Below are 25,280 nucleotides of genomic sequence, written 5' to 3'. Positions count from 1 at the left end.
TTTTTTTCTTTTTTATGAACTCCTTTGCCTTTGGAAGAATGGAAACTTTCAAGTTTTGAGTATTTTTGTTTGTTTTTTTGTTTTGTTCCAGAGGAAATACAGCAAATAAGAAATAGTAAATAATTGTCTAATTTCAGAGTTTCAAATCTGTAATATTGTGTCCATCCACCAAAAGCCCAGAAAGGTTAGAAAAGAGTTCTGAAAAAGATGATATGCTGTATTTAGAATATTTTGAACAAAAGCCTTTATAATTTTTTAAAATATTTTTGTCTATTTGCAGATCGTACTTAATGAAATCTTAAAATATTATAATACTTTTATCACTCAATAAGTGCATCAGCGACCAAATGCCTTTTTCAAACCATTAGGGTTGCCAACACCCAGACTTTGAAATAAGGGACATCTCGCGGGCGGTCGGAACATTTTTGGTGTCACTTATAAAATTTGGGTGTCCCATATTTAAATGCTTAGAAAATGCTTTAAAAATGCCAAAATGCTTAGAAAAATGAACTTTACACCTCCACTAGACCACTGTTGCACTTACTGTAAGTCCTATTTATACCATAATCACAAGAAAATTGTATTCTTCAACCATACATTTATTTTTTCAAAATGTGCAAAACAGAGGGGGAAAAAAAATCAAAAATCCCAATTGGGATGGGTGCTGGATCAATAAAGTAACACTTACAAAAACAAGAAAGATAGAAAGGTCCGCACACACCGCCACAGCAGTGTGAAAAAGAGCGCTTGCTCGAAACGTCATACTTAAAAAAAATAAATCCTGATCAATGTAAAATGTGCAAAACAGAAAATGTGCAGTTTCTTCAAAAACATTTGCCATTAAACAGCTGGCACACAAGGACCAAACAGGAAAGTTCTCTTTTATGTATTTTAAAATGTATGTCTCAACGTATTACTTTTTTGAAACTGCTCTGTGACATGGGTGACCTCTTGGCCAGGTCATCCTTGTGAAAGAGATCTTGATCTCAATGGGTTTCTTATCTGGTTAAATAAAGGTTATTTAAATGACAATAAATGGATGTTAACAATGTCCATGTAAGACGAAAGTCAATGCCCGTAAATGTCCTTCATGGAGTGTTAGGGCCAGGGGACGTCCTGGTGACACTTCTGATTGATAATAAAGAAAAGAAGAACAAAAGGAAAAACGTATTATGAGTATGTTAGAAGCACAGCCTTTAGTGAAAAAATAAAAATAAATTTAAAAAAAACAACTATATATATATATATATATATATATATATATATATATATATATATATATATATATATATATATATATATATATATATATATATATATATATACATATATATATATATATATATATATATATATATATATATATATATATATATATATATAATATATATATATATATATATAAAATACAAAATAAAAATACAATAAAAAGCTTAGTCACTCACCTATTTCTTTCTCCAGGGAAACTTTGTGCTGCTCTTCCTGCGACCACAAAGAGCGGGCCTAGTGCTCTCCACATGGTCCTAGTGCCTCCATGTATCCTAACCGCCATTAAACAGAAAAAAAAGAAGAACGACGAAGCCAACTTGGAAGTGGTCCATTGAAAGGTTGCTAGCGCGACCTCCTGTACTGTAGAATGTAGTATGGACCATAGGACAGGACGAAGAAGTCCCGTTAAGAAGCTGTGGAGGCCTAAGATGCTCTACTAGTCTGCTGGAAATCCAAAGAAGACGAAGGAGTAAAAAGCAAAATGGCGTTTGACAGAGAAGGCCTAAACGTGGCCACTGGCCATTATTGTTTCTCTATTTGTATTTAGTGCATACATGTACGCATATATGTCGTGTAGTAGATGAAACATTGTTAGTCATTGTTTGTATCCGGATACATTAGTCTGAGCGCACTTTATGTGCTAGCTTAGCTTGCTAGTTAGCTTAGCTTGTTAGCTGCTAACAAAGAGACGCGGACGTTATCAACACATCGCTAAGTAGAGATCAAATGTGAGTGTAAAGTGTTGTGATTGTGTGAAAATGTGCGAAAGAACGATAGCAAAGTATGAGGAGGAACTTTGTCCAACAAAAGAGGAGAAGGAGCGACAACATCAACTACAGGACGCTGTTTTCAAGAAACATCTAGTTGTGTTACACAGAACAGGTTTGTTTACTTCTTACTCTCACATCTTTACTAACTTTATATTTCATTATTAACACTTTTCTTCAATAGGAGGATGCTTTGTCTTGTGGGGATGATGCAATGCTTTGATTTAGATTCTTCATGAAAACGAGACAGTTTGAGGTTGATGTTCCTCTCAGTTTGTAACAATGTGTGATTGATTGATTGAAGGACTTATGAGAAGTTTGCATAGGAAAGGGTACAGTTTCATCACGGTACACATTCACTGCTACAAGAAAGCCTGAGATGGTTTCAGTGGAAATATATATTTTAACTCACACAGAACTATGTAGAAAGTAGCATTTAAAATACAAATATACTGCAAGAAAATAGATGAACATATAATTTCAAATAAGTAAAATACTTTGTATGATCCCAGTTACGAGTAGCCGCAACCTGTAATGTATTTTCTTTTTGATAGGGACTTCCACATTTTGGTGGTATAGCAGGCACACAAATTAGAACCTTTTTTGGAGTGAAATCTGGGTTGAATGTGCTTTGTACAACTACCTCTGGTGTTATAATGGTGAATATATTTTCCAGTATCTAAACTGGTACATGAGTATTTTAGTCTGTCTGGAGTTTGTTTTTCAGGGCTTTTAAAGGCCTACTGAAATGAATTTTTTTTTATTTAAACGGGGATAGCAGATCTATTCTATGTGTCATACTTGATCATTTTGCGATATTGCCATATTTTTGCTGAAAGGATTTAGTATAGAACAACGACGATAAAGATTGCAACTTTTGGTATCTGATAAAAAAAGGCTTGCCCCTACCGGAAGTAGCGTGACGTAGTCAGTTGAACATATACGCAAAGTTCCCTATTGTTTACAATGATGGCCGCATGAAGTGAGAGAGATTCGGACCGAGAAAGCGACAATTTCCCCATTAATTTGAGCGAGGATGAAAGATTTGTGGATGAGTAAAGTGCAAGTGAAGGACTAGTGGGGAGTTGAAGCTATTCAGATAGGGAAGATGCTGTGAGAGCCGGGGGTGACCTGATATTCAGCTGGGAATGACTACAACAGTAAATAAACACAAGACATATATATACTCTATTAGCCACAACACAACCAGGCTTATATTTAATATGCCACAAATTAATCCTGCATAAAAACACCTGCGTGTTTGTTATGCTAGCTCCTAGCTCCTCTGCTAGCTCCTAGCTCCATAGAACACGCCAATACAATTCAAACACCTGATCAACACACACAATCACTCAGCCCAAAAGACCGTTCACCTAACCCAAGGTTCATAAAGCTTATATATTTTTAAAAAGTTACGTACGTGACGCGCACGTACGGTACGGTACGTGTTATGCTAGCTCCTAGCTCCTTTGCTAGCTCCTAGCTCCATAGAACACGCCAATACAATTCAAACACCTGATCAACACACACAATCACTCAGCCCAAAAGACCGTTCACCTAACCCAAGGTTCATAAAGCTTATATATTTTTAAAAAGTTACGTACGTGACGCGCACGTACGGTACGGTACGTGTTATGCTAGCTCCTAGCTCCTATGCTAGCTCCTAGCTCCATAGAACACGCCAATACAATTCAAACACCTGATCAACACACACAATCACTCAGCCCAAAAGACCGTTCACCTAACCCAAGGTTCATAAAGCTTATATATTTTTAAAAAGTTACGTACGTGACGCGCACGTACGGTACGGTACGTGTTATGCTAGCTCCTAGCTCCTATGCTAGCTCCTAGCTCCATAGAACACGCCAATACAATTCAAACACCTGATCAACACACACAATCACTCAGCCCAAAAGACCGTTCACCTAACCCAAGGTTCATAAAGCTTATATATTTTTAAAAAGTTACGTACGTGACGCGCACGTACGGTACGGTACGTGTTATGCTAGCTCCTAGCTCCTATGCTAGCTCCTAGCTCCATAGAACACGCCAATACAATTCAAACACCTGATCAACACACACAATCACTCAGCCCAAAAGACCGTTCACCTAACCCAAGGTTCATAAAGCTTATATATTTTTAAAAAGTTACGTACGTGACGCGCACGTACGGTACGGTACGTGTTATGCTAGCTCCTAGCTCCTATGCTAGCTCCTAGCTCCATAGAACACGCCAATACAATTCAAACACCTGATCAACACACACAATCACTCAGCCCAAAAGACCGTTCACCTAACCCAAGGTTCATAAAGCTTATATATTTTTAAAAAGTTACGTACGTGACGCGCACGTACGGTACGGTACGTGTTATGCTAGCTCCTAGCTCCTATGCTAGCTCCTAGCTCCATAGAACACGCCAATACAATTCAAACACCTGATCAACACACACAATCACTCAGCCCAAAAGACCGTTCACCTAACCCAAGGTTCATAAAGCTTATATATTTTTAAAAAGTTACGTACATACGCAAAAAAAAGTTGCGCACATACGGTCAAGCGATCAAATGTTTAGAAGCCAAAGCTGCATACTCACAGTAGCACGTCTGCGTCTTGTCATCCAAATCAAAGTAATCCTGGTAAGAGTCTGTGTTGTCCCAGTTCTCTACAGGCGTCTGTGTATCGATGTCAAAAGTCCTCCTGGTTAGAGTCTCTGTTATCCGAGTTCTTCCATCTTGACTGCATCTTTCGGGAATGTAAACAAAGAAGCGCCGGCTGTGTACTGTTGTGGCTGACTACATTCGAAAAATACGTCCATTTCGCACCGACAACTTTCTTCTTTGCTTGCTCAGCTTCCTTCTTCATAATGCAATGAAAATGATTGAAACAGATTCACGAACACAGATGTCCAGAATACTGTGGAATTATGAAATGAAAACAGAGCTTTTTCGTATTGGCTTCAATGTGGAAGGCATACCCGTGTTCGCCGGGCTACGTCACGCGCATACGTCATCCTCAGAGGCGTTTCGAACCGGAAGTTTAGCGGCAAATTTAAAATGTCACTTTATAAGTTAACCCGGCCGTATTGGCATGTGTTATAATGTTAAGATTTCATCATTGATATATAAACTATCAGACTGCGTGGTCGGTAGTAGTGGGTTTCAGTAGGCCTTTAAGGCGTCAGGGTACCAAACATGAACTCTGTAGTCAAAGTGGGGTTAAATGAGTGCTTGTGTTAGAGTCTTAAGTGTATTTGTACCCACCAGCGGGGTGATCCTACTATGTAAGAAGTAAGGTTGTACAGTGTACCGGTATTAGTGTAGTACCGCGATACTAATGAATCATATTCGGTACTATACCGCCTCTAAAAAGTACTACTTCTATGATTACATCAATATATATCTTTCGTTTAAAAAAAATTATATTATGTTATAAACTCAGGAAATATATCCCTGGACACATGAGGACTTTGAATATGACCAATGTATGATCCTGTAACTACTTGGTATCAGATTGATACCCAATTTGTGGTATCATCCAAAACTAATGTAAAGTATCCAAACAACAGAAGAATAAGTGATTATTACATTTTAACAGAAGTGTAGGTAGAACATTTTAAAACAGAAAGTAAGCAGATATTAACAGTAAATGAACAAGTAGATTAATAAATAATTTTCTAACACTTGTCCTTAATAATTTTGACAAAATAATAGAATATAAATGACACAATATATTGCTGCATATGTCAGCAGACTAAATTAGGAGCTGTTCTTTGCTTACTTACTCCTAAAAGACAAGTTGTCTAGTATGTTCACTACTTTATTTAAGGACAAACTTGCAATAAGAAACATGTGTTTAATGTACTCTAAGATTTTTTTGTTAAATTAAAGCCAATAATGAACTTGTTTGTGGTGCCTTTTATTTAGAGAAGTATCGAAATACAATTTGGTCCAACACTACTAAGAACATAATTTGTCGGTTGATTCTTTGACTACCTTAGTAGTAATTTTTTCACTGGAGAGATTAGTCTCTACGATGCAGCCAAGATAGGTAATCTAATTTTTGTTTGTTATAATATTGTCACCCACTTTGACTGTGAAGTTATCTACTTTTCTGAGGTTAGGAATTGACCCAAAGACCTGTGTACTTGAAAGTACCAAGGGTGAGTCTTAATGTGCCAGTTTGTCATTGAAAGCCTTGCTAGTCTAGGTCTTGAGGATTCTAGCTTTGCTTGTTTTGTGGCCGTCAGCCTCGGTTCTATGTTCTTTACGGGTACAGAAAATGATGGAATGATCACTTAAGCCACATACAGTAGTTCCACTTGTGGTGATCTTAGACTGGTCAGAAGTAACAACGAGGTCTGTGAAGGTTTAAAAGGACTCACTCACCCTGGTAGTTTGCTTAATGAGCTAAGTGAGGCAATGTTGGTGGCACAGCTTAGTGAAGGTTTTAAAAATGGGTGCATCCTTTCAGGACATATCTGTGTTCCAGTCCCCAAGAAGATGTAAACCTGTATCAACATGTTTACACAAAACTCACACAGTCACCAAGTACATTTTATACTGTAATCAAATCTAATTAAAGTTATAATTTCACTTCCTGATTCTGACTTACATGCATCAATAAGTGAAAGTAAACATTTATTTTCAATAACCAAAGTAGTCAAAACTTGATTTATTAAAAGAACATAAAGGTGACTGACTTTTCTTCAGCGTATTGAAGATGGTCTCTAATTCCCGAAGAGGAATTGTTGATGAAGATACTCCATAAAACACCACATAGTAAAACACGTTTTGGTAAAAGTTCCTTTTGGCCCAGCCAACAAAATGGCCACAAAAAAGTATTTTGTATGATGACAATAACATACTATTTAAGTGATTTTGGAATTAGATTTTTTATTTCCATGATATTGAAGTTATGGTAATAACTATGTCATTACAACATCATGGTTAAGTTTAGAGATAAAGTTTGTGTCAAAGACCGTATACACAATAAATTATTTACACACTTTACATCAGTGAGTGTAAAGTTAAGAATGCCTCAATCGATGTTGCCTCATACTTATAAAAACTTTTCAAATTGCCCCCCATCAAATTTCAAGTTCGTTTGTGTACTCACTTTTGAATTCATTTTAGTGGCTGGGACAAGAAGAGGTATTTCCCGTGTTTTTATTGGTTGTTAAGCAACACACTTTTAACACAACACATGAAAGAACACAAATATTGTGATTGTGTTAACAGTGTCAGTCCAAAACTATTTCTATTCTCTCTTAATCTTATTTACTTATTTACCCAACAGACGTCCAGCAGCCCCCCCACGTTAAAGAGGAAGAGGAGTATCCACAGCCCCCCCACATGAAAGAGGAAGAGGAGGAAGTGTGGATCACTCAGGAGGGAGAGTGTCTTCTCGGGCAGGAGGAGGCTGATCTCACCAAGTTTCCACTGACTGTTGTCTCTGTGAAGACTGAAGAGCATGAAGACAAACCACCTGAGTCCTCACAGCTTCATCACAGTCCAAGTAAGCACAACATCCACATATCATTTTATTCTCAGGGCATTCAATCCATCACAACTGGACTGTTCACTTTGTCTTAGAAGACGTTTGTCCTCTCATCCAAGTAGGCTTCATCACTTCATGCTCATAGACTTCAAGTCTTAAATCTAATCATTGGAATTTAGAGGGGAACTTCACTTTTTGGGGGAATTTTTTCTATCATTCACAATCATTATAAAAGACATGACGATGGATATATATATATATATTTTTAAATCACATTCTAACTCCTAAATGTAAATAAAAGTCCACTTGCAATGGAGCCAATGGGAGATCCTCTATAACCATCCAAAAAGTGCCAACAATACTCCATTTGCATTTCGTGGCTTGAATACCGACCAAGTATTAGTGATATTGTTATTATAAGTGCTAACTCAGACAAACTATTTATAACTTGTGTGTCTATGTTGACATCACCGGATGGTGAGCTCCTTTCTCACCTCAGTGCTGGTGAAAGATTATTCCAGATCATGAATCGTGCCTCTCACCTGGATAGTAGAAGGATGAGGGCGCACTCTGACAAGTTGGTACCCTTTGACAGCCAATTTAGACCCGAAAAGACGCTTGGCTTCACTCCCCTATTCCGTGCGACGATTATGAATCATTCTTCATCTAAACGGGAATATAACAAGATTCTATCAGTCTGCTTCATAGTGACAGCAGACCTTGTTCAGTAAGTGGTGTTTTATTATGTTTGTTGGCTCTCAGGAAGTCTGCAGTGTGTAATATTCAGTGATGTTAAAAAAAAAAGCAAACGTCCTGATGCGTTTTTGAAATTAATGCGCTAATTACCAAAAATACGTAAATATTACATGTTTTAAAAAATACGCCCGTTAGTTACTAAATGACATATATACCTACTGCATGTACATAAAACCTTAATGGAGGTGTTTGGATGCTTTTTAAGTTCTAGTTAGAACAGAATAGTGCAACTCTAATAGCCTCTATTGTAAGCAGACTTTTGATTGCATTTATTTACTATTTAGTATGCATAAAAAAGAAAAACGTGTGTTCTTGATAGGCAAATTAAATAAAAGTGCGGTTCCCTTTTAAGTGAAGAATATTTATTTAACGCTTTTCTCTAGTGACTCTGTTTATTTCAATTTGGGGAGAGTCCGCTGCCTGATGCTCACCTGCTAAACATTTATCTGCTCGACGCTGAAGCACTGACTACATGCGCTCTGAATACGCACCGCTGATTGGCTGTTACCGCTCTGAATACGCACTGCTGATTGGCTGTTACTGCTTTTTGTGTAACCAATCAGATGGTTGTGTGGGTGGGACAATGCTGGGTGCTGAGACAGAGGCAGAAGATGCAAAGCAGCTTGTTAAGACTTTAGAAACTCGTTCGGTACACCCTCGTACCGAACCGAAGCCCCCGTACCGAAACGGTTCAATACAAAACAAGTACCGTTACACCCCTACCGGTTACACTTATAAACGTTGCTTGGCGAGATAAATGAAGAAACCATAATTCGGGTTCAAGGCACGAAGCAAAAGGAAATACACTTTCCAACCCACAGCACTCGCAGTGAGCTAACTCGACCACAAGATGGCGTCATTTATTCATTTATTTAATTTTTTTCATTTATTCATTTATTTCAGGCAATGACATAAAAAAGTACAAAGTTGACAACACATAATAATATAAATTGATATAGTGCAAAAGGTAATGTATGGTATGTAATGCATGATTGTCCAGTTTTGCCTGAAAGGGAGTGGTAAGAAGATAATTTATTTAATCCCACCCCCAGTTCTCCATTCAGTGATTATTCACATGAGTTTCACTCTTACTTTGTTCAAGGATTATAATACAGATGTTGTATCATAGTGGCATTACCACAGGTAACGATAATTATTACACGGTAACAATAATTTGTATCAACAATGTAGGAATAATGAATATACCAACAATGGTAATAGACAACATAGCAACAATGGTAATAGACAACATAGCAATAATGGTAATAGACAACATAGCATTAATGGTAATAGACAACTTAGCAATAATGGTAAGGAAACATTGAGCACATGTTAACACTTTGAGACAGAGTACAACAGCAGGTCAAATTAAAGACCCTCATCTCTATATTTGAACCAGACCCCATGTTTGTATAATAATTTAAATCGATTAATAGTTTGGCATTGCTTGTGTTGTAAGTCCAGTTGGTTCCATAGTTTTACTCCGCATACAGACACACAAAAACGTTTACGAGTGGTTTGAGCTCTCGGCAATAAGAAATATCCAAAGCCTCTCAAGTTATTAGCCTGCACTCGTCTTATAAAAAAACGTTGTAGATTAGGCGGCAATAATTTGTTAAATGCTTTATATAAGATTATTAATGTATTATGTTTAACAAGGTCATCAAATTTGAGCAACTTTGATTGCATAAACAGATTATGAGTATGTTCTAAATAACCAACGTTGTGAATGATCCACACTGCTCTTTTCTGTAATATGATCAGAGGAGGAATTGTGTTGTGGTAAGTATTCCCCCATACTTCAACACAGTATGTAAGGTATGGCAGTACCAAGGTGCAGTATAGAGTACGAAGTGCATTTTCATTGAGGTATAGTTTTGCTTTGTTTATAATTGAGAGGCTTTGGGAGATTTTTGTTTTAATGTGTCTGACATGAGGTTTCCATGATAGTTTACTATCAATTATTACTCCCAAAAATGTATTCTCATTTACGATTTCAATTTGGGTACCATCAATACTTATTTTCTGTTCAGACGTTATGTTGCGATTTCCAAACATCACTATCTTAGTTTTATTTATAGTCAAAGATAATTTATTTGTGTCCATCCATTTTTTTACTATGTTTAGTTCTGTGTTTACTGTATTTATGAGCTCATTATAGTCATCACTACTGTAGAATATATTTGTGTCGTATGCAAATAGTATACATTTCAGTACTTTGGATGTATTAAACATATCATTAATATACACATTAAACAGTTTTAGCCCCAACACTGACCCTTGGGGTACACCACAAGCAATCAGATAAAAATTTACCCATTTTTACAAACTGTACCCTCCCTGTTAAATACCTTTTTAACCAGTCACCAGCCAGCCCCCTAATTCCATATCTTTCCATTTTATCTAGTAGAATTGAATGATTAATGGTATCAAAGGCTTTCTTTAGATTAATAAAAATACCAACTGCATATCTTTTATGCTCCAGTGCATTAGTAATTTCCGCAATAGCTTCAGTTATCGCCATTGAGGTTGTTTGTTTGGACCTAAAGCCATACTGACCGTCATTGATTAAATGATGCTTCTCAAGAAAATATTCAAGTCGAGAGTTAAATAGTTTCTCTAAGATTTTTGAGAACTGAGGCAAAAGAGAGATTGGTCTGTAATTGGTGAAAGCGTGTTTGCTGTCACTTTTGAAGAGCGGAGTTACCTTAGCGATTTTCATTTGACTTGGAAAGCAGCCAGTCTGTAATGATAGGTTACATATATAAGTTAAAGGCCTAATAAAAGCCACTACTACCGACCATGCAGTCTGATAGTTTATATATCAATTATGGAATCTTAACATTGCAACACATGCCAATACGGCCGGGTTAATTTATAAAGTGCAATTTTAAATTTCCCGCTAAACTTCCGGTTGAAAACTTCTATTTATGATGACGTATGCGCGTGACGTCACTAGTTAAACGGAAGTATTGGTACCCCATTGAATCCAATACAAAAAAGCTCTGTTTTCAAAATTCCACAGTATTCTGGACATCTGTGTTGGTGAATCTTTTGCAATTTGTTTAATGAACAATGAAGACTGCAAAGAAGAAAGTTGTAGGTGGGATCGGTGTATTAGCGGCTGGCTGTAGCAACACAACCAGGAGGACTTTGACTTGGATAGCAGACGCGCTAGCCGACGCTAGCCGACGCTAGCTGACGCTAACCGCCGACCGCACGGATGATCGGGTGAAGTCCTGCGTCCTTCCGTCGATCGCTGAAACGCAGGTGAGCACGGGTGTTGATGAGCAGATGAGGGCTGGCTGGCGTAGGTGGAGCGCTAATGTTTTTATCATAGCTCTGTGAGGTCCCGTTGCTTAGTTAGCTTCAATGGCGTCGTTAGCAACAGCATTGTTAAGCTTCGCCAAGCTGGGAATTATTAACCGTGTATTTACATGTCCATGGTTTAATAGTATTGTTGATCTTCTGTCTATCCCTCCAGTCAGGAATGTATTTATTTTGTTTCTATCTGCATTTGAGCCCGATGCTATCACGTTAGCTCAGTAGCTAAAGAGCTTCGCCGATGTATTGTCGCGGAGATAAAAGTCACTGTGAATGTCCATTTCGCGTTCTCGACTCTCATTTTCATGAGGATATAATATCCGATGTGGTTTAAAATACAAATCCGTGATCCACAATAGAAAAAGGAGAAAGTGTGGAATCCAATGAGCCAGCTTGTACCTAAGTTACGGTCAGAGCGAAAAAAGATACGTCCTGCACTGCACTCTAGTCCTTCACTCTCACTTCTCTCATCCATGAATCTTTCATCCTCGCTCAAATTAATGGGGTAATCGTCGCTTTCTCAGTCCGAATCGCTCTCACTGCATTGTAAACAATGGGAAAATGTGAGGAGTCCTTTCTCCGGTGATGTCACGCTACTTCCGGTATAGGCAAGGCTTTTTTTTATCAGCGACCAAAAGTTGCGACCTTTATCGTCGATGTTCTCTACTAAATCCTTTCAGCAAAAATATGGCAATATCGCGAAATGATCAAGTATGACACATAGAATGGATCTGCTATCCCCGTTTAAATAAAAAAAAAATTCATTTCAGTAGGCCTATAAGGGTTTTACAATATTCAGTATAACTTTTTGAACCAATATAATGGCAGTCAGTGGAGCACTTACTTTTACACTTCCGCACAATGTTTGTCACTTCCTGCTCATTTGTAGCTGAGAGGAAGAATGACGAAGAATTCTGTTCAATAGTTGATTTTGTAACTCCATTGTCTGGGATATCAACAGCCAACTTAGGCCCAACATTTACAAAAAAACTATTGAACTTATTCACTACATTACTCATATTATAATCTTCACCGTTTTCATCAATAAAGTAATCAAGATATGTCAACTTTGAATATCCTTGTTTGATAGATAGATAGATAGATAGATAGATAGATAGATAGACAGATAGATAGATAGATAGATAGATAGATAGATAGATAGATAGATAGATAGATAGATAGATAGATAGATAGATAGATAGATAGATAGATAGATAGATAGTACTTTATTGATTCCTTCAAGAGAGTTCCCTCAGGAAAATTAAAATTCCAGCAGCAGTGTACAAACTTGAGATCAAATTTAAAAAGTAAATAATGGAGGTATAAATGGAAAAAAAATAGAAAAACATTACAACAGAATAAAAATTAAAAGCAACAATGTGAATAAAAATATAACAGTAAAATAAGAATATAACAAGAGAAACCAGGCAGTAGTGACCATGTTATGAAAAAGTATTGCACTGTTATTGTTTTGCATCCCCTGTCATCCTAGTACCCCCTTCCCCCCCAGAGAGGAGTTGTACAGTCTAATAGCGTGTGGGACAAAGGAGTTTTTTAGTCTATTAGTCCTGCACTTGGGATGAAGCAGTCTAGCCCTGAACAGGCTCCTCTAGCTACTGACAACGGTATGCAGAGGGTGACTGGCATCATCCAGGATGCTCACTAGTTTTTCCACAGTCCTCTTCTCTGCCACCGCCACCAGTGAGTCCAGTTTTATTCCGATCGTAGAACCGGCCCGCCTGATCAGTTTCTCCAGTCTGGAGCTGTCCTTCTTAGATGTACTGCCCCCCCCAGCACACTACGATGTAGTACAGAACACTGGCAACCACAGACTGGTAGTACATCCACAAGAGTTTTTTACAGCTGTTGAAGGAGTGCAGCCTCCTCAGGAAGTACAGCCTGATCTGTCCTTTCCTGTACAAGTGGTCCGTGTTAACAGTCTAGTCCAGCTTATTGTCCACCCACACCCCGAGGTACTTGAATGAGTCCACGGTCTGTACCTCGACACCCTCGATCACAATAGGTTGTGACCTATTGTGTATAACGTATTGGAATAAACATATTGTGTATAACGTATCTACTCGACCTCCCAAAGTCAATGACCAGCTCCTTGGTCTTTGACGGATTGAGCTGCAAGAGGTTCCTGTGGCACCAGACAACAAAGTCCCTCGCCAGCCTCCGAAACTCCTCCTCTCTGCCGTCCCTGATGCACCCGACGATGGCTGTGTCATCCGCGTTCTTCTGGATGTGACACAGCTCTGAGTTGTAGCAGAAGTCAGCAGTGTACAGGTTGAAGAGAAGAGGGGCCAGCACCGTTCCCTGCGGTGCTCCGGTGCTGCTGATCACAGTGTCAGATGTGATGTCCTTCAGTCTGACGTACTGTGGCCTATCGGTGAGGTAGTCTGAAATCCAGGCAACCAGGCAGGGGTCCACTCGCATTCTGTCCAGCTTGTCCTGGAGAAGGCCGGGCTGGATAGTATTAAAGGCACTCGAGAAGTCCAGGAACAGGATCCTCACAGCGCCATTTCCCTTATCCAGGTGTGAGTGGGCCCGGTGCAGCAGGTAAAGGATAGCATCCTCCACACCAACGCCTGTCTGGTACGCAAACTGCAGGCTATCCTGGGCATGTTGCACCTGTGGTCTGAGGGTTTTAGACTATTCAAAACATCCCAAGTTCCTTTTATATTTTAACTTTAACTTTAACTTTAACTTTAACTTTAATATTGTTTTGGTTTTCATATAGTTTTTTTTGATAATATAACCGTTTGCTTGTTCTTATAATATCAGTTAATTAATTTTTGTACTTCTTGTATCGTTGTTTGACTTCTTTTGTTTTTATTTTGATGAAAAGTTTGTAGAGATTGTTTTTCTTTTTACAGGCATTAATTATCCCGTTTGTGATCCAAGGGCTATTTTTATTTTTTCCTTTTATAAAATAGTCTTTCACGGGGCAATGTTTATTATGCAGGGAAGTAAAGCTGTCTAAAAAATTACAATAAGCACTGTCCACATTTGGTTCTCTGTATACTGAAGTCCAATCCTGAACTGCTAAACTATTGTTTAGGGCACAGATTGTTTCCTCCGGCGAAGTCTCCAACACCAGAGCCAGAGACAGAGCCTGAGATGCCAACCATCACACCTGCCCGCAAGAAACGTAACTACAAACCGTATTATTACACCACACTGACCGATCCACAGAAAGAAGAGGTCATTGACTGGCTGAAAGCTCATCCCGCCTTGTATGCCAAGCGAATGACTAAGTACAAGGACACACACACCAAAGACAAGTTATGGGAGGACAAGGCTGCTGAGATGGGTGTTGCGGTGCAGGCACTCACAACCTTCTACAAGTCGAACCGGACCCAGATGAGCCGGCTCAAGAGGATTCTGGGCAAGTCCGGCGACGGTGCGGAAAGAGAAGAGGACTTGTCTGCCACGGACAAGTGGGTGTGGGAGCAGTTCTCCTTCCTGAAAGACCACATCGAAAGTGTGGAACGTCGGAACGTGGTGAGCATCCGTGGTGGGAGCGCAACACCAGCAGCAGCAACAGCCACAGCTACTGGGCCAGCACTACCCCCACCAACACCCATCAGCATCCAGTCTGACTCTGGGTCAGACTCACAGTCGACCGTTGAGTCTGGGAGAGTCTCCACAGAGAGTGTCGACCTCAAGCGAACTCTCCTGGACTTTATGTCTGGCAAGAGAGGTGGTCCCTCCACCTTTGCCAGACATATAGATGAGGGTCTGGCACAGCTTCCTGGGGACATCAAGAGGGCCACACAGATGAAGCTGATGTCAGTCTTGCACGAGGGACAGAGGCAGGCTGAAGAGCGCCAGGAGATGCAGCAGCAGCAGCAGCAACAGGTCGCCCCAATCCAGCCAATGCAGCCACCACTTCAGTACCTACCAAGCTCCACCAGCAGGCAGTACCCCCCCAGAATGGTGTCCCAGAGTCCCCAGTGGCAGCCTCCACCATCACAGTGGTCAACCCAGCCGATGCCAGGTCAACAGTCCACCAGTGTCTGGGGCTCCCAAGACCCACGGTATATGCACAGCCAGTACCCTGCCCTGTACCCACAGCCATCCACTTCACAGACAGCAATAACATCACCCATGACCTCCCCCACCATCCATGACCTGGACGCGGGGGCCAGTAGCACACCCCAAGCAGACAAGAGCAGCGACCTGAACCTCAGTGACTTTGTCAACACCCCGCCATGACCACTGCAGGGATAAACACCGTGCCATCATCTCCTGTGAAGCGTGTTGAAAATCAGCCACCTCCACCTGGAGATGATCCTACAACTACAAATAGGAAGTGACTGTGATATTGACTAGTGACATTGAAACTTTATGTAAAACCAACACAGGATTATAAATCCATTCTCTTTTGCATCATTGCCTTTTTTATACGATGATCATTGTTTCTGTACTTCTGTTAGAGTTTGCTGTTTGATGTTACAGTTTGACATTACTGTCTATAATTTTTCTGTATGAAAATGTAAACAAAAATGGTTTTTAACTTTCTACTTTGTGGACAATGTTGATCCACTCTCTTGTATCATCTCATACAACATAATGTACCCTTTGTCATATGAACCCCACATTATGTAACCTGATTGGTGAACAGTGATACTATTTGTGCTTTTTTGTTTGGTCAAGTTTTTTTGCTTGCTGTACATGTTGATAACATCTTCCTTAATAATAAAGAGAATATGTTACGTTTAAAAGAAATGCATTTTATTATTGTCAACTAGCATGAGAAATGAAAGATAGATATTTATTAAGATGACAAAGAAATGAAGATATAAAACATAATATAACGGGGAAAAAAAGAGAAATTGAAAAAATAAATGAATATAAAAAATGTGTGGAAAACAGTATACTGAGTTTTTCACTTTTTTTTTTAACTTATTTGTTTATCATATTTCTCTTTTTTATTACATTATGTGTTTTATCTTGTATATAATAAAACAAAAAGAGAAATCAAATAAATAGATAAATCTAAAAAATGTGGGGAAAACTTAGTATACTGAGTTTTTCACATTTTTTTCTTATTTTTTTCTTATTTTCTTATTTCCTTTTTTTTCTTATTTTTTTGTCATATTTCTCTTTTTTAGTATATTATGTGTGCGCACGCAATTTATTCATCAAATTCACAAAATAATAATCACAGCATCTTCCAAATTGCACATAATTACATAATATCACATTTCAAAGTCAATATTACAAATTAATGTTCATAATGTTCATGACACATTAGTCTTCATCTTCAGACTTCATTTTCATCATCAGCATCGGACTCAGTCCTCTCTTCAACTGCAGCTGGAAGTACAACACCAGCCATTCTTTGCTGCCATTCAACAGCACCCACTGGAGAGACAAAGTATTCTCTTAGATGTTCTCTCTGCTGTCTGGCATCCACAGTGGTGCGGTTTCCCCTTGCAGGTGGCTGTGGAACATCTTCCCAGTGAGGTCCCTGTCTCCAGGCCCCTGGTATGAAGTTGTCCTCTTCATCCTCGTGGTCCACCTCATTTGCTGCCATCACCACCCTCTGCCTCTGCAGGTTGTGCAGCACCACAGCAGTCTCCACCAACTTTCCGACATTCTCTACCTTCTGTTCCAGTGTTCTCAGCAGGCACCTGAACCTGTTGGCCAGTATGCCAAAGGCATTCTCCACCACTCTTCTACCCCTTGAGATCCTGTAGTTGCAGATTCTCTGCTCATCTGTCATCCCTCTTCGACTGTATGGCTTCATCATGTAGCTCTTCAGGGCAAGTGCATCATCGCCCAGGATGAAGTATGGAATATCTGGCTCTGTTTCCCCAGGGAGAGGGCATGGTGGTGGCAGCCCTATGGACCCATCTTCTAGGCATTCAAAGAGCTCAGAGTCTGTGAATATCTGGGAGTCAGACATGTTGTCCTTTACCTCCAAGCTCAATCCAGATGAACTTGTATTCTGCATCTACAAGGGCCAGCAATGGTATGGATAAGAAACCCTTGTAGTTGTGGTAGAGACTGCCTCTGTTTGCTGGCTTCTTGATGGCTATGTGCTTTCCATCCAAGGCACCAACTGCATGGGGGACATTCCATCTATTTTCAAACTGGTCGGCAAGGTTTCTCCATGCCTCAGGGGTTGTAGGTGGGTTGAAAAGACTTCATCTTTATATGCCTCTATAATGGCCGTGCACACTTCTGGAATCAGCTCTGATATGGTGGAGATACCACATCTGAATCCATATGCCAGTGACTTGTAGCTGTCTCCAGTGGCCAGATGTCTCAAGGTGATTGCCAGCTTGAGGCCAGCTGACAGCGGGGGCCTGTAGTTAGTCTCCTGCTTCTGGATGACTGGCGCCACTCTCTCCAGGATCTCATCGAACAACTCGGGGGTCAATCTGGTGAAGTTTTTGAAGGCAGCAGGGTCTTCTAATCTCAGTTGTGTATCCAGGAGGGTAGTGTAATGACCATAATGCTGTCTTCTTTCTTCAGTCAGCCATGGCCTGGTCCAGCAGCTCCGGATAAACGGTGTTCTCCCTCCTGCTCGTCGGTCAACCTCCCCTTGTCTTTGCTGTTCTTCCTCCCTCTCCTCCGCCTCAAGGGTTAAGATGTAGTTATACAAAAGGGAGGCAAACATCATGTCTTCTTTGGATAGATCATGCTCTGGTACACCTAGAACTTCTTGATCTTGTTGCTCTGCCATCCTGTTCGGGAGCCAAAGATGCAATGACTTTGTGCATATGCTGCATCTTTATATTCCGCTGGAGTGACATCGGCGACCTCTATAATTCCAATGCGTAACAGAGCGTAACAATGCACAACAGAGGTTGATAATCGTGTCAGAGCCTGATTTAAAGCGTCAGGATCGCATCAAAGCGTAATGAAGTTCAATAAAGCGTAATAAAACGTATCAAAGCGTGATTTAAAGCGTATCAAAGCGGCATCAAATCGTGAGGAACGGTAACAAAGCGGGAAAGAATTTGTCCCCCCAAAGCGGCAACTAATTCGTATCAGAGCGTATCAAAGCATAACATTACTTCAGAGATCGGGATATTCGTGGAAAAATTGACAAAAATGACGGCGCTTTGCTCGCCGCTTTAAAGCGCAGCAAGCGCCGTTGGTGTGAACCAGGCATTAGTTGTTATTCGTTTAGAGATTTTTGCCATAGTGTCTTTGGTTTTCTTGAGATGACAGTTATATAAAGTAAAAACAGGCAAATGTTCAGATCACATATAAATAGGCCACTGGTGACTTTATGTCCCATAATATAAGTAAAAATGTTGTCGATGATTGTGGCACTATGTGTTGTTATTCTGCTTGGTTTGGTCATGGTTGGATATAGAGACAAGCTGTACATTGTGTCAATGAAGTCATCAACATGTTTTTGCTTGGTTGAGTTTAACAATTTAATGTTAAAATCACCACAGATAAATATGGTTTTATGGTTCACAGAGGAAAATAGCTTACCCATCCACTCATTGAAAGTTTCTATGCTTGAACCAGGTGCCCGGTATACACAACTCATGAAGATATTTGTCTTTTTGTCATTTAGGATTTCCACTGTTAAACATTCAAATAATCCATCGACTGCTATGGTCATGTTTGTAAAAACATTAAATGTAGCAGATTTATGAATTTTGTTTATGTATCTTAATTCATAGTCAGTCAGACTAAAATCAATACATTGATTTGTATTGTTGTCTCATAGCAGAGACAACAATATAGAATACAGATTTACACTGTAAACAACCGAATCTTTTTTCCAAGATTATACATCAGTAACTGACATTAAAATCACAGGGGGCGCTGGAGCCTATCCCAGCTGCACTCAGGTAGAATAGAATTTATGGCAATATAGATTTTAGGCCATATCACCCATCCCTCATAAAAAGTGGTCTTCTTTTCCTGTGAATAATGTTGTAAAGAGCAGTGTGTTTGTTTTCAGGCCAATTTATATAATAACTTGTTTTTTTTAAAGGCCTACTGAAATGATTTTTTTTTATTTAAACGGGAATAGCAGATCCATTCTATGTGTCATACTTGATCATTTCGCGATATTGCCATGTTTTTGCTGAAAGGATTTAATAGAGAAAATCGACGATAAAGTTCGCAACTTTTGCTCGCTGATAAAAAAAAGCCTTGCCTGTACCGGAAGTAGCGTGACGTCACAGGAGCTAGTATTCCTCACAATTCCCCATTGTTTACAATGGAGCAAGAGAGATTCGGACCGAGAAAGTGATGATTACCCCATTAATTTGAGCGAGGATGAAAGATTCGTAGATGAGGAACGTTACAGTGAAGGACTTGAGAGACAGTGATGGACGTATCTTTTTTCGCTCTGACCGTAACTTAGGTACAAGCTGGCTCATTGGATTCCACACTCTCCTTTTTTTATTGTGGATCACGGATTTGTATTTTAAACCACCTCGGATACTATATCCTCTTGAAAATGAGAGTCGAGAACGCAAAATGGACATTCAGTGCCTTTTATCTCCACGGCAATACATCGGCGAAATGCTTTAGCTACGAGCTAACGTGATAGCATCGTGCTTTAACTGCATATAGAAACAAAAAAATAAAGGATAGAAGGAAGGATAGATAGAAAATCAACAATACTATTAAACCGTGGACATGTAAATACACGGTTAATTCTTTCCAGGCTGGCGAAGGTTAACAATGCTGTGCTAACGACGCCATTGAAGCTAACTTAGCAACTTAGCAACGGGACCTCACAGAGCTATGCTAAAAACATTAGCTCTCCACCTACGCCAGCCAGCCCTCATCTACTCATCAACACCCGTGCTCACCTGCGTCCCAGCGATCGGCAGAAGGACGAAGGACTTCACCCGATGCGTTTGGCGGCCCGGAGACGTAGGAAGTCAAGGTGAGGTCGGCGGCTAGCGCGGCTAGCGCTCCAACAAAGTCCTCCTGGTTGTGTTGCTGTAGTCCGCTGCTAATACACCGATCCCACCTACAACTGTCTTCTTTGCAGCCTTCATTGTTCATTAAACAAATTGCAAAAGATGTCCAAAATACTGTGGAATTATGAAATGAAAACAGAGCTTTTTGTATAGGATTCTACGGGTACCATAACTTCCGTTACTCTGACTTCGTCACGCGCATACGTCATCATACCGCGACGTTTCAGCCGGATATTTCCCGGGAAGTTTTAAAAGTCACTTTATAAGTTAACCCGGCCGTATTGGCATGTGTTGCAATGTTAAGATTTCATCATTGATATATAAACTATCAGACTGCGTGGTCGGTAGTAGTAGGTTTCAGTAGGCCTTTAAGTACATGTAAACGTACTGAATGCCTCATGTGACTGAGCAAATCTGGACGTTTCTCATGCATGTTTGTCATTTTGTGTCCTGCAGACGTCTTTGAAGAACAACTTCTGCCTGAAAAACTGCAGTGTAGCTTCAGGATGGTGAAGGAGGATCCATCAAAGAGGAAGACCAGGCGCCACAGACCCTCTGGCGTCTCCTTTTCCTCTTTGACACAGACCCTTCCCTGTAAAAAGGAAGAGGAAGACTCACTGACGCCCCACATTAAAGAGGAAGAGGAGGAACACCGCATCAGTCAGGAGGGAGAGCATCTAGAAGGACTGGTGGAGTTCCCAGTGACTGGTGTCCCTGTGAAGAGTGAAGATGATGAGGTCAAAGGTGAAAGTGAGGAGAAGAGAGAGGCGGAGCCTCCAAGCAGCAGCTCAACACAACACATGACAACAGAAGCTGATGGAGACCACTGTGGAGGATCACAAGCAGACAAGCTCTTAGCTCCACTATCAGATAATGAGGACACAACGTCACACTCTCCTGACACTGATGATGAAGACTCTAAAGATGATAAGACATGTCACACTGACAACACCCGCTTGAAATGTTCTCACTGTGACAAAACCTTTAAATACCATTGGTATCTGAAAAGACACATGAGAATACACACTGGAGAAAAGCCTTTTACTTGTTCAATATGTGGTAAAGGTTTTGTAGAAAGTCAGAGTTTGAAAAAACACACAACATTACACACTGGAGAAAAACCTTTTATCTGTTCACTCTGTGGTAAAGGTTTTGTAGAAAGTCGCAATTTGAAAGTACACATGAGAACACACACTGGTGAAAAACCTTTTATCTGTTCAATCTGTGGTGAAGGTTTTGTACAAAGTCACAATTTGAAAGTACACATGACAACACACACTGGTGAAAAACCTTTTATCTGTTCAATCTGTGGTAAAGGTTTTGTACGAAGTAACCATTTGAAAGCACACATGAGAATACACACTGGTGAAAAACCTTTTTCTTGTTCAATCTGTGGTAAAGGTTTTGCACACAGTTCTTGTTTGAATAAACACAGAACAAGACACGCTGGAGAAAAATCTTTTATCTGTTCAATCTGTAGTAAAGGTTTTGTTTTAAGTAACTATTTGCAAGTGCACATGAGAACACACACTGGTGAAAAACCTTTTTCCTGTTCAATCTGTGGTAAAGGTTTTGTTCTAAGTAGCTATTTGAAATTACACATGAGAAGACACACTGGTGAAAAACCTTATATTTGTTCAATCTGTAGTAAAGGATTTGTAGAAAGTCGCAAATTGACAGAACACATGAGAACACACACTGGTGAAAAACCTTTTTCTTGTTCAATCTGTGGCTTATCTTTTACAAGGAAGGAATATTTGAAAGTGCACATGAGAACACACACTGGTGAAAAAACTTTTTCCTGTTCAATCTGTAGTAAAGGTTTTTTAGAAAGTCGCAATTTGAAAGTACACATGAGAACACACACTGGTGAAAAACCTTTTATCTGTTCAATCTGTGATAAAGGTTTTGTACAATCTAACCATTTGAAAAGACACATGAGAACACACACTGGTGAAAAACCTTTTTCTTGTTCAATCTGTGGCTTATCTTTTACAAGGAAGGAATATTTGAAAGTGCACATGAGAACACACACTGGTGAAAAAACATTTTCCTGTTGAATCTGTGGCAGAGATTTTTTACAGAAAATCAGTGTTTGAAAAGACACAAGAGAACACACACTGGTGAAAAATCAGATTCCTGTTCAATCTGTAACAGAAGCTTTTGTGAACGATCAATCCTTGTAGTACACATGAGAACACACCAAGGAGAGAAAGTGTTGAGTTGCAGTGTGTGTGGTGAAAGATTCTCTAATAAGTACCAGTGTAAGAAACACAAGTGTGCTGGTGAGAACAGCAGCAGCAAATGAAACTGCAGGATTTGAAATAAACGGTCATGACTTTAATTTTGACTTTCTAACAACATCAGCACATATAACATGTGTGACATTGTTGTTTGTGTAACAATCTTTTTAATATGCTTCTACATTTATAGATTCGATATTTTGTATTAGTGCTTTTTTCAGTCAAGTACATGCATTAATATGCAACATTGTGTACTTTTATTAAAAAATGAACAGAACAATTATAGTGAAAAGTTGAGAGTAAACAGTACAAGACATATTTTACATACAATAAACATTTAATGTGTATATATGTTCATCATACAATTTTAGACTTATTCCTAATAGTGTTTTGTATAGGTGTTTGAAATATTGAAGTAATATATAATGTTATTTGTAATTGTTAATGATCCCATAGATTAGCACCTTTATATGATATACATATTTACTGGTTCACATTTGAAACATCTTCTGGAGCACTTCAGGAAGCATATTATTATTTACTTTATACATCATTTGAACAGTTGTCTTTTATACTATTTTAAAATGTGTAATTTTATTAATCATTTGTTGGGTCTCTATAATCCATTTTATTAATTATCTTTATTACTCTCTTTTGTAATAAAATGATTGTGTTGTGATTATTTTATAAGTATGTCCAGAGACATTTATGCAATAAAAAAAATTGTGAGAAAATGGCTGAATTGTTTTAAAAACTTACATTTGTGGATTAAAAAAAATCTCCATGGCCTCAATAAATAAACAGGAAGTCCCAGGAAGTACTTTGGACTGCATGGTATGCTTTGATACACAATCCACAAAATTATTTATTCTAGTCTTTAATCGTTTGTTCTTCTCTTGAACTATGCAGCTAGAGGAACATGAGGGGAAAGAAGTCGAAAGTGGAGCCATGACAATTTCTGTAACCACAAGAAAGTTGTTGATTTACTTAGTAATTGCGTGTTTTTTCTGGAGTGTAAAAACATTTAGTTATTTCATTTTACCTCCTCTCATTTATTTATTTTTTCTCACCTAGGTCTTCGACATACTGAGACTACTTTTGTATTTCTCTCAGTGTTGGGACATTTGGTTTGAGCATCTTCCTGGTTCAATTTGTATTTGGAATCACATAAATACCCGCACACTTTCTGTGCATCTGGTTTTTGGAGTTGTTGGGAAGAAAAAAGTCTGTGAGTTGAACCATCCTGGCAGGTGGCTTGTTCAGTCTCCTGACCGTGGCTTTCTCTCAAGGTGACTCCATCATTTTTCACAGAAATGATGCCTTAGCTTGGACATATTACACTCACATATCTTTCACTTGTTCCCATTCCAGACAATGCTGTTGCTATTACGGCTCTTGTAACGACAGGGACGTTCTTCTTGGACTGGAATATTTCGGTGTGTATGGTCTACTCTCAGGAACTGTTCACCACTTCAGTCAGGTAAGCAATATATATATACTGTGTATGAATGTTCTCATTCATCCAGGTCATTGTAATCTCAGGGCATTCAATCGATCGCAACTGGACTGGTTGGTTTGTCTTAGAAGACTATTTGCCTCTGATCAGAGGAGGTTTCAACAGTTCATGCTCATAGACTTAGATTGGTCAGATCTAGTCTTAGACTTAGATTGGTCAGATCTAGTCTAGCGGCTAGTGCCAAAACCCTAAATATGTATACCCTCCTGCAAACGTCTTCTAAGACAAACCAAACAGTCCAGTTGTGATTGAGTGAATGCCCTGAGATCAACATATATACTGTGTATTCATTTCAGGGTCACAGGGTTGTGAGGGCCATGGCTCTGTTTTAGTTCTCAAAGTAAGGCCATACAGCAGAGTTATTAAACTTATTTTTTGGGGGGGCCACATTTCCAGAAAGCTAAGAACTGAGGGGCTTCTGTCTTCACTATTAGTCCCATTTTGTATATTCTAGAGCAGTGGTCCCCAACCACCGGACCGATTGGTACCGGGCCGCACAAGAAAATTAAAAAGTTCAACATTTAGGATGATTTTGAAGTTTTTAAGCCTTTTGCCATCTCCAGGTATTGCATACATTACAATGATTTTTGTTACTCCAGAAAAAAAATATGTTTTTGATGATGATCATGTTCCACAGATTCCACTCCAGTGTTGAGTTTTGGGTACTGAAAAAAAGAAGAAGAATGTGTCTTTTAAAATAATTTGCCGAGTAATATAACTGTTAATTGGTCGTTTTTAGTAAAAAAAACAACTGTCAATTGATATAACCTATTAGTAGATAATCCATGACACTTAGAACATTTCTGATTACAGGATAACAATGATGTAATGTACCTTTTATGAATATTTGTACACAGCATTATTGTATAATGTAGCAATATGTTTCAACAATGTTTATTTCAACTACTGTCCATGTCATGTTTTATCATACCTGGTGTGGTGGATTCAGAACTATCCTCTACTTGGCCAGTCTGTGGGATAACTTCATCC

The 25,280-nt window shown here is 39.2% G+C and overlaps 2 protein-coding genes across 4 annotated transcripts in view; one reads left to right on the top strand and one right to left on the bottom strand.

Annotated features, from left to right (window-relative positions):
* LOC133664590 (zinc finger protein 431-like) overlaps positions 1 to 25,280 on the bottom strand; it is a 404,655-nt gene that overhangs the window by 135,607 nt on the left and 243,768 nt on the right. The gene's annotated exons all lie outside the window — the stretch shown is intronic.
* LOC133664606 (gastrula zinc finger protein XlCGF57.1-like) lies at positions 1,479 to 23,472 on the top strand. 3 transcript variants are annotated; one of them, XM_062069372.1, is made up of 4 exons: positions 1,479 to 2,151; positions 7,333 to 7,551; positions 14,678 to 14,767; positions 20,988 to 23,472. In XM_062069372.1, exons 1-4 carry the CDS (start codon positions 2,028 to 2,030, stop codon positions 22,589 to 22,591), a joined length of 2,037 nt encoding a protein of 678 aa, XP_061925356.1. In that variant the 5' UTR covers positions 1,479 to 2,027; the 3' UTR covers positions 22,592 to 23,472. The 3 variants fall into 3 exon arrangements, with proteins under 3 accessions (XP_061925356.1, XP_061925357.1, XP_061925358.1); XM_062069373.1 differs by lacking the exon at positions 14,678 to 14,767; XM_062069374.1 differs by lacking the exon at positions 20,988 to 23,472 and having other exon boundaries at positions 1,485 to 2,151; positions 14,678 to 16,425.

This window comes from Entelurus aequoreus, linkage group LG14 (assembly GCF_033978785.1).
Source record: "Entelurus aequoreus isolate RoL-2023_Sb linkage group LG14, RoL_Eaeq_v1.1, whole genome shotgun sequence".
In the NCBI taxonomy this organism is placed as follows: Eukaryota; Metazoa; Chordata; class Actinopteri; order Syngnathiformes; family Syngnathidae; genus Entelurus; species Entelurus aequoreus.
The sequence above is the reverse complement of the archived record's forward strand: the minus strand, read 5'-3'. Positions and strand labels throughout refer to the sequence as shown.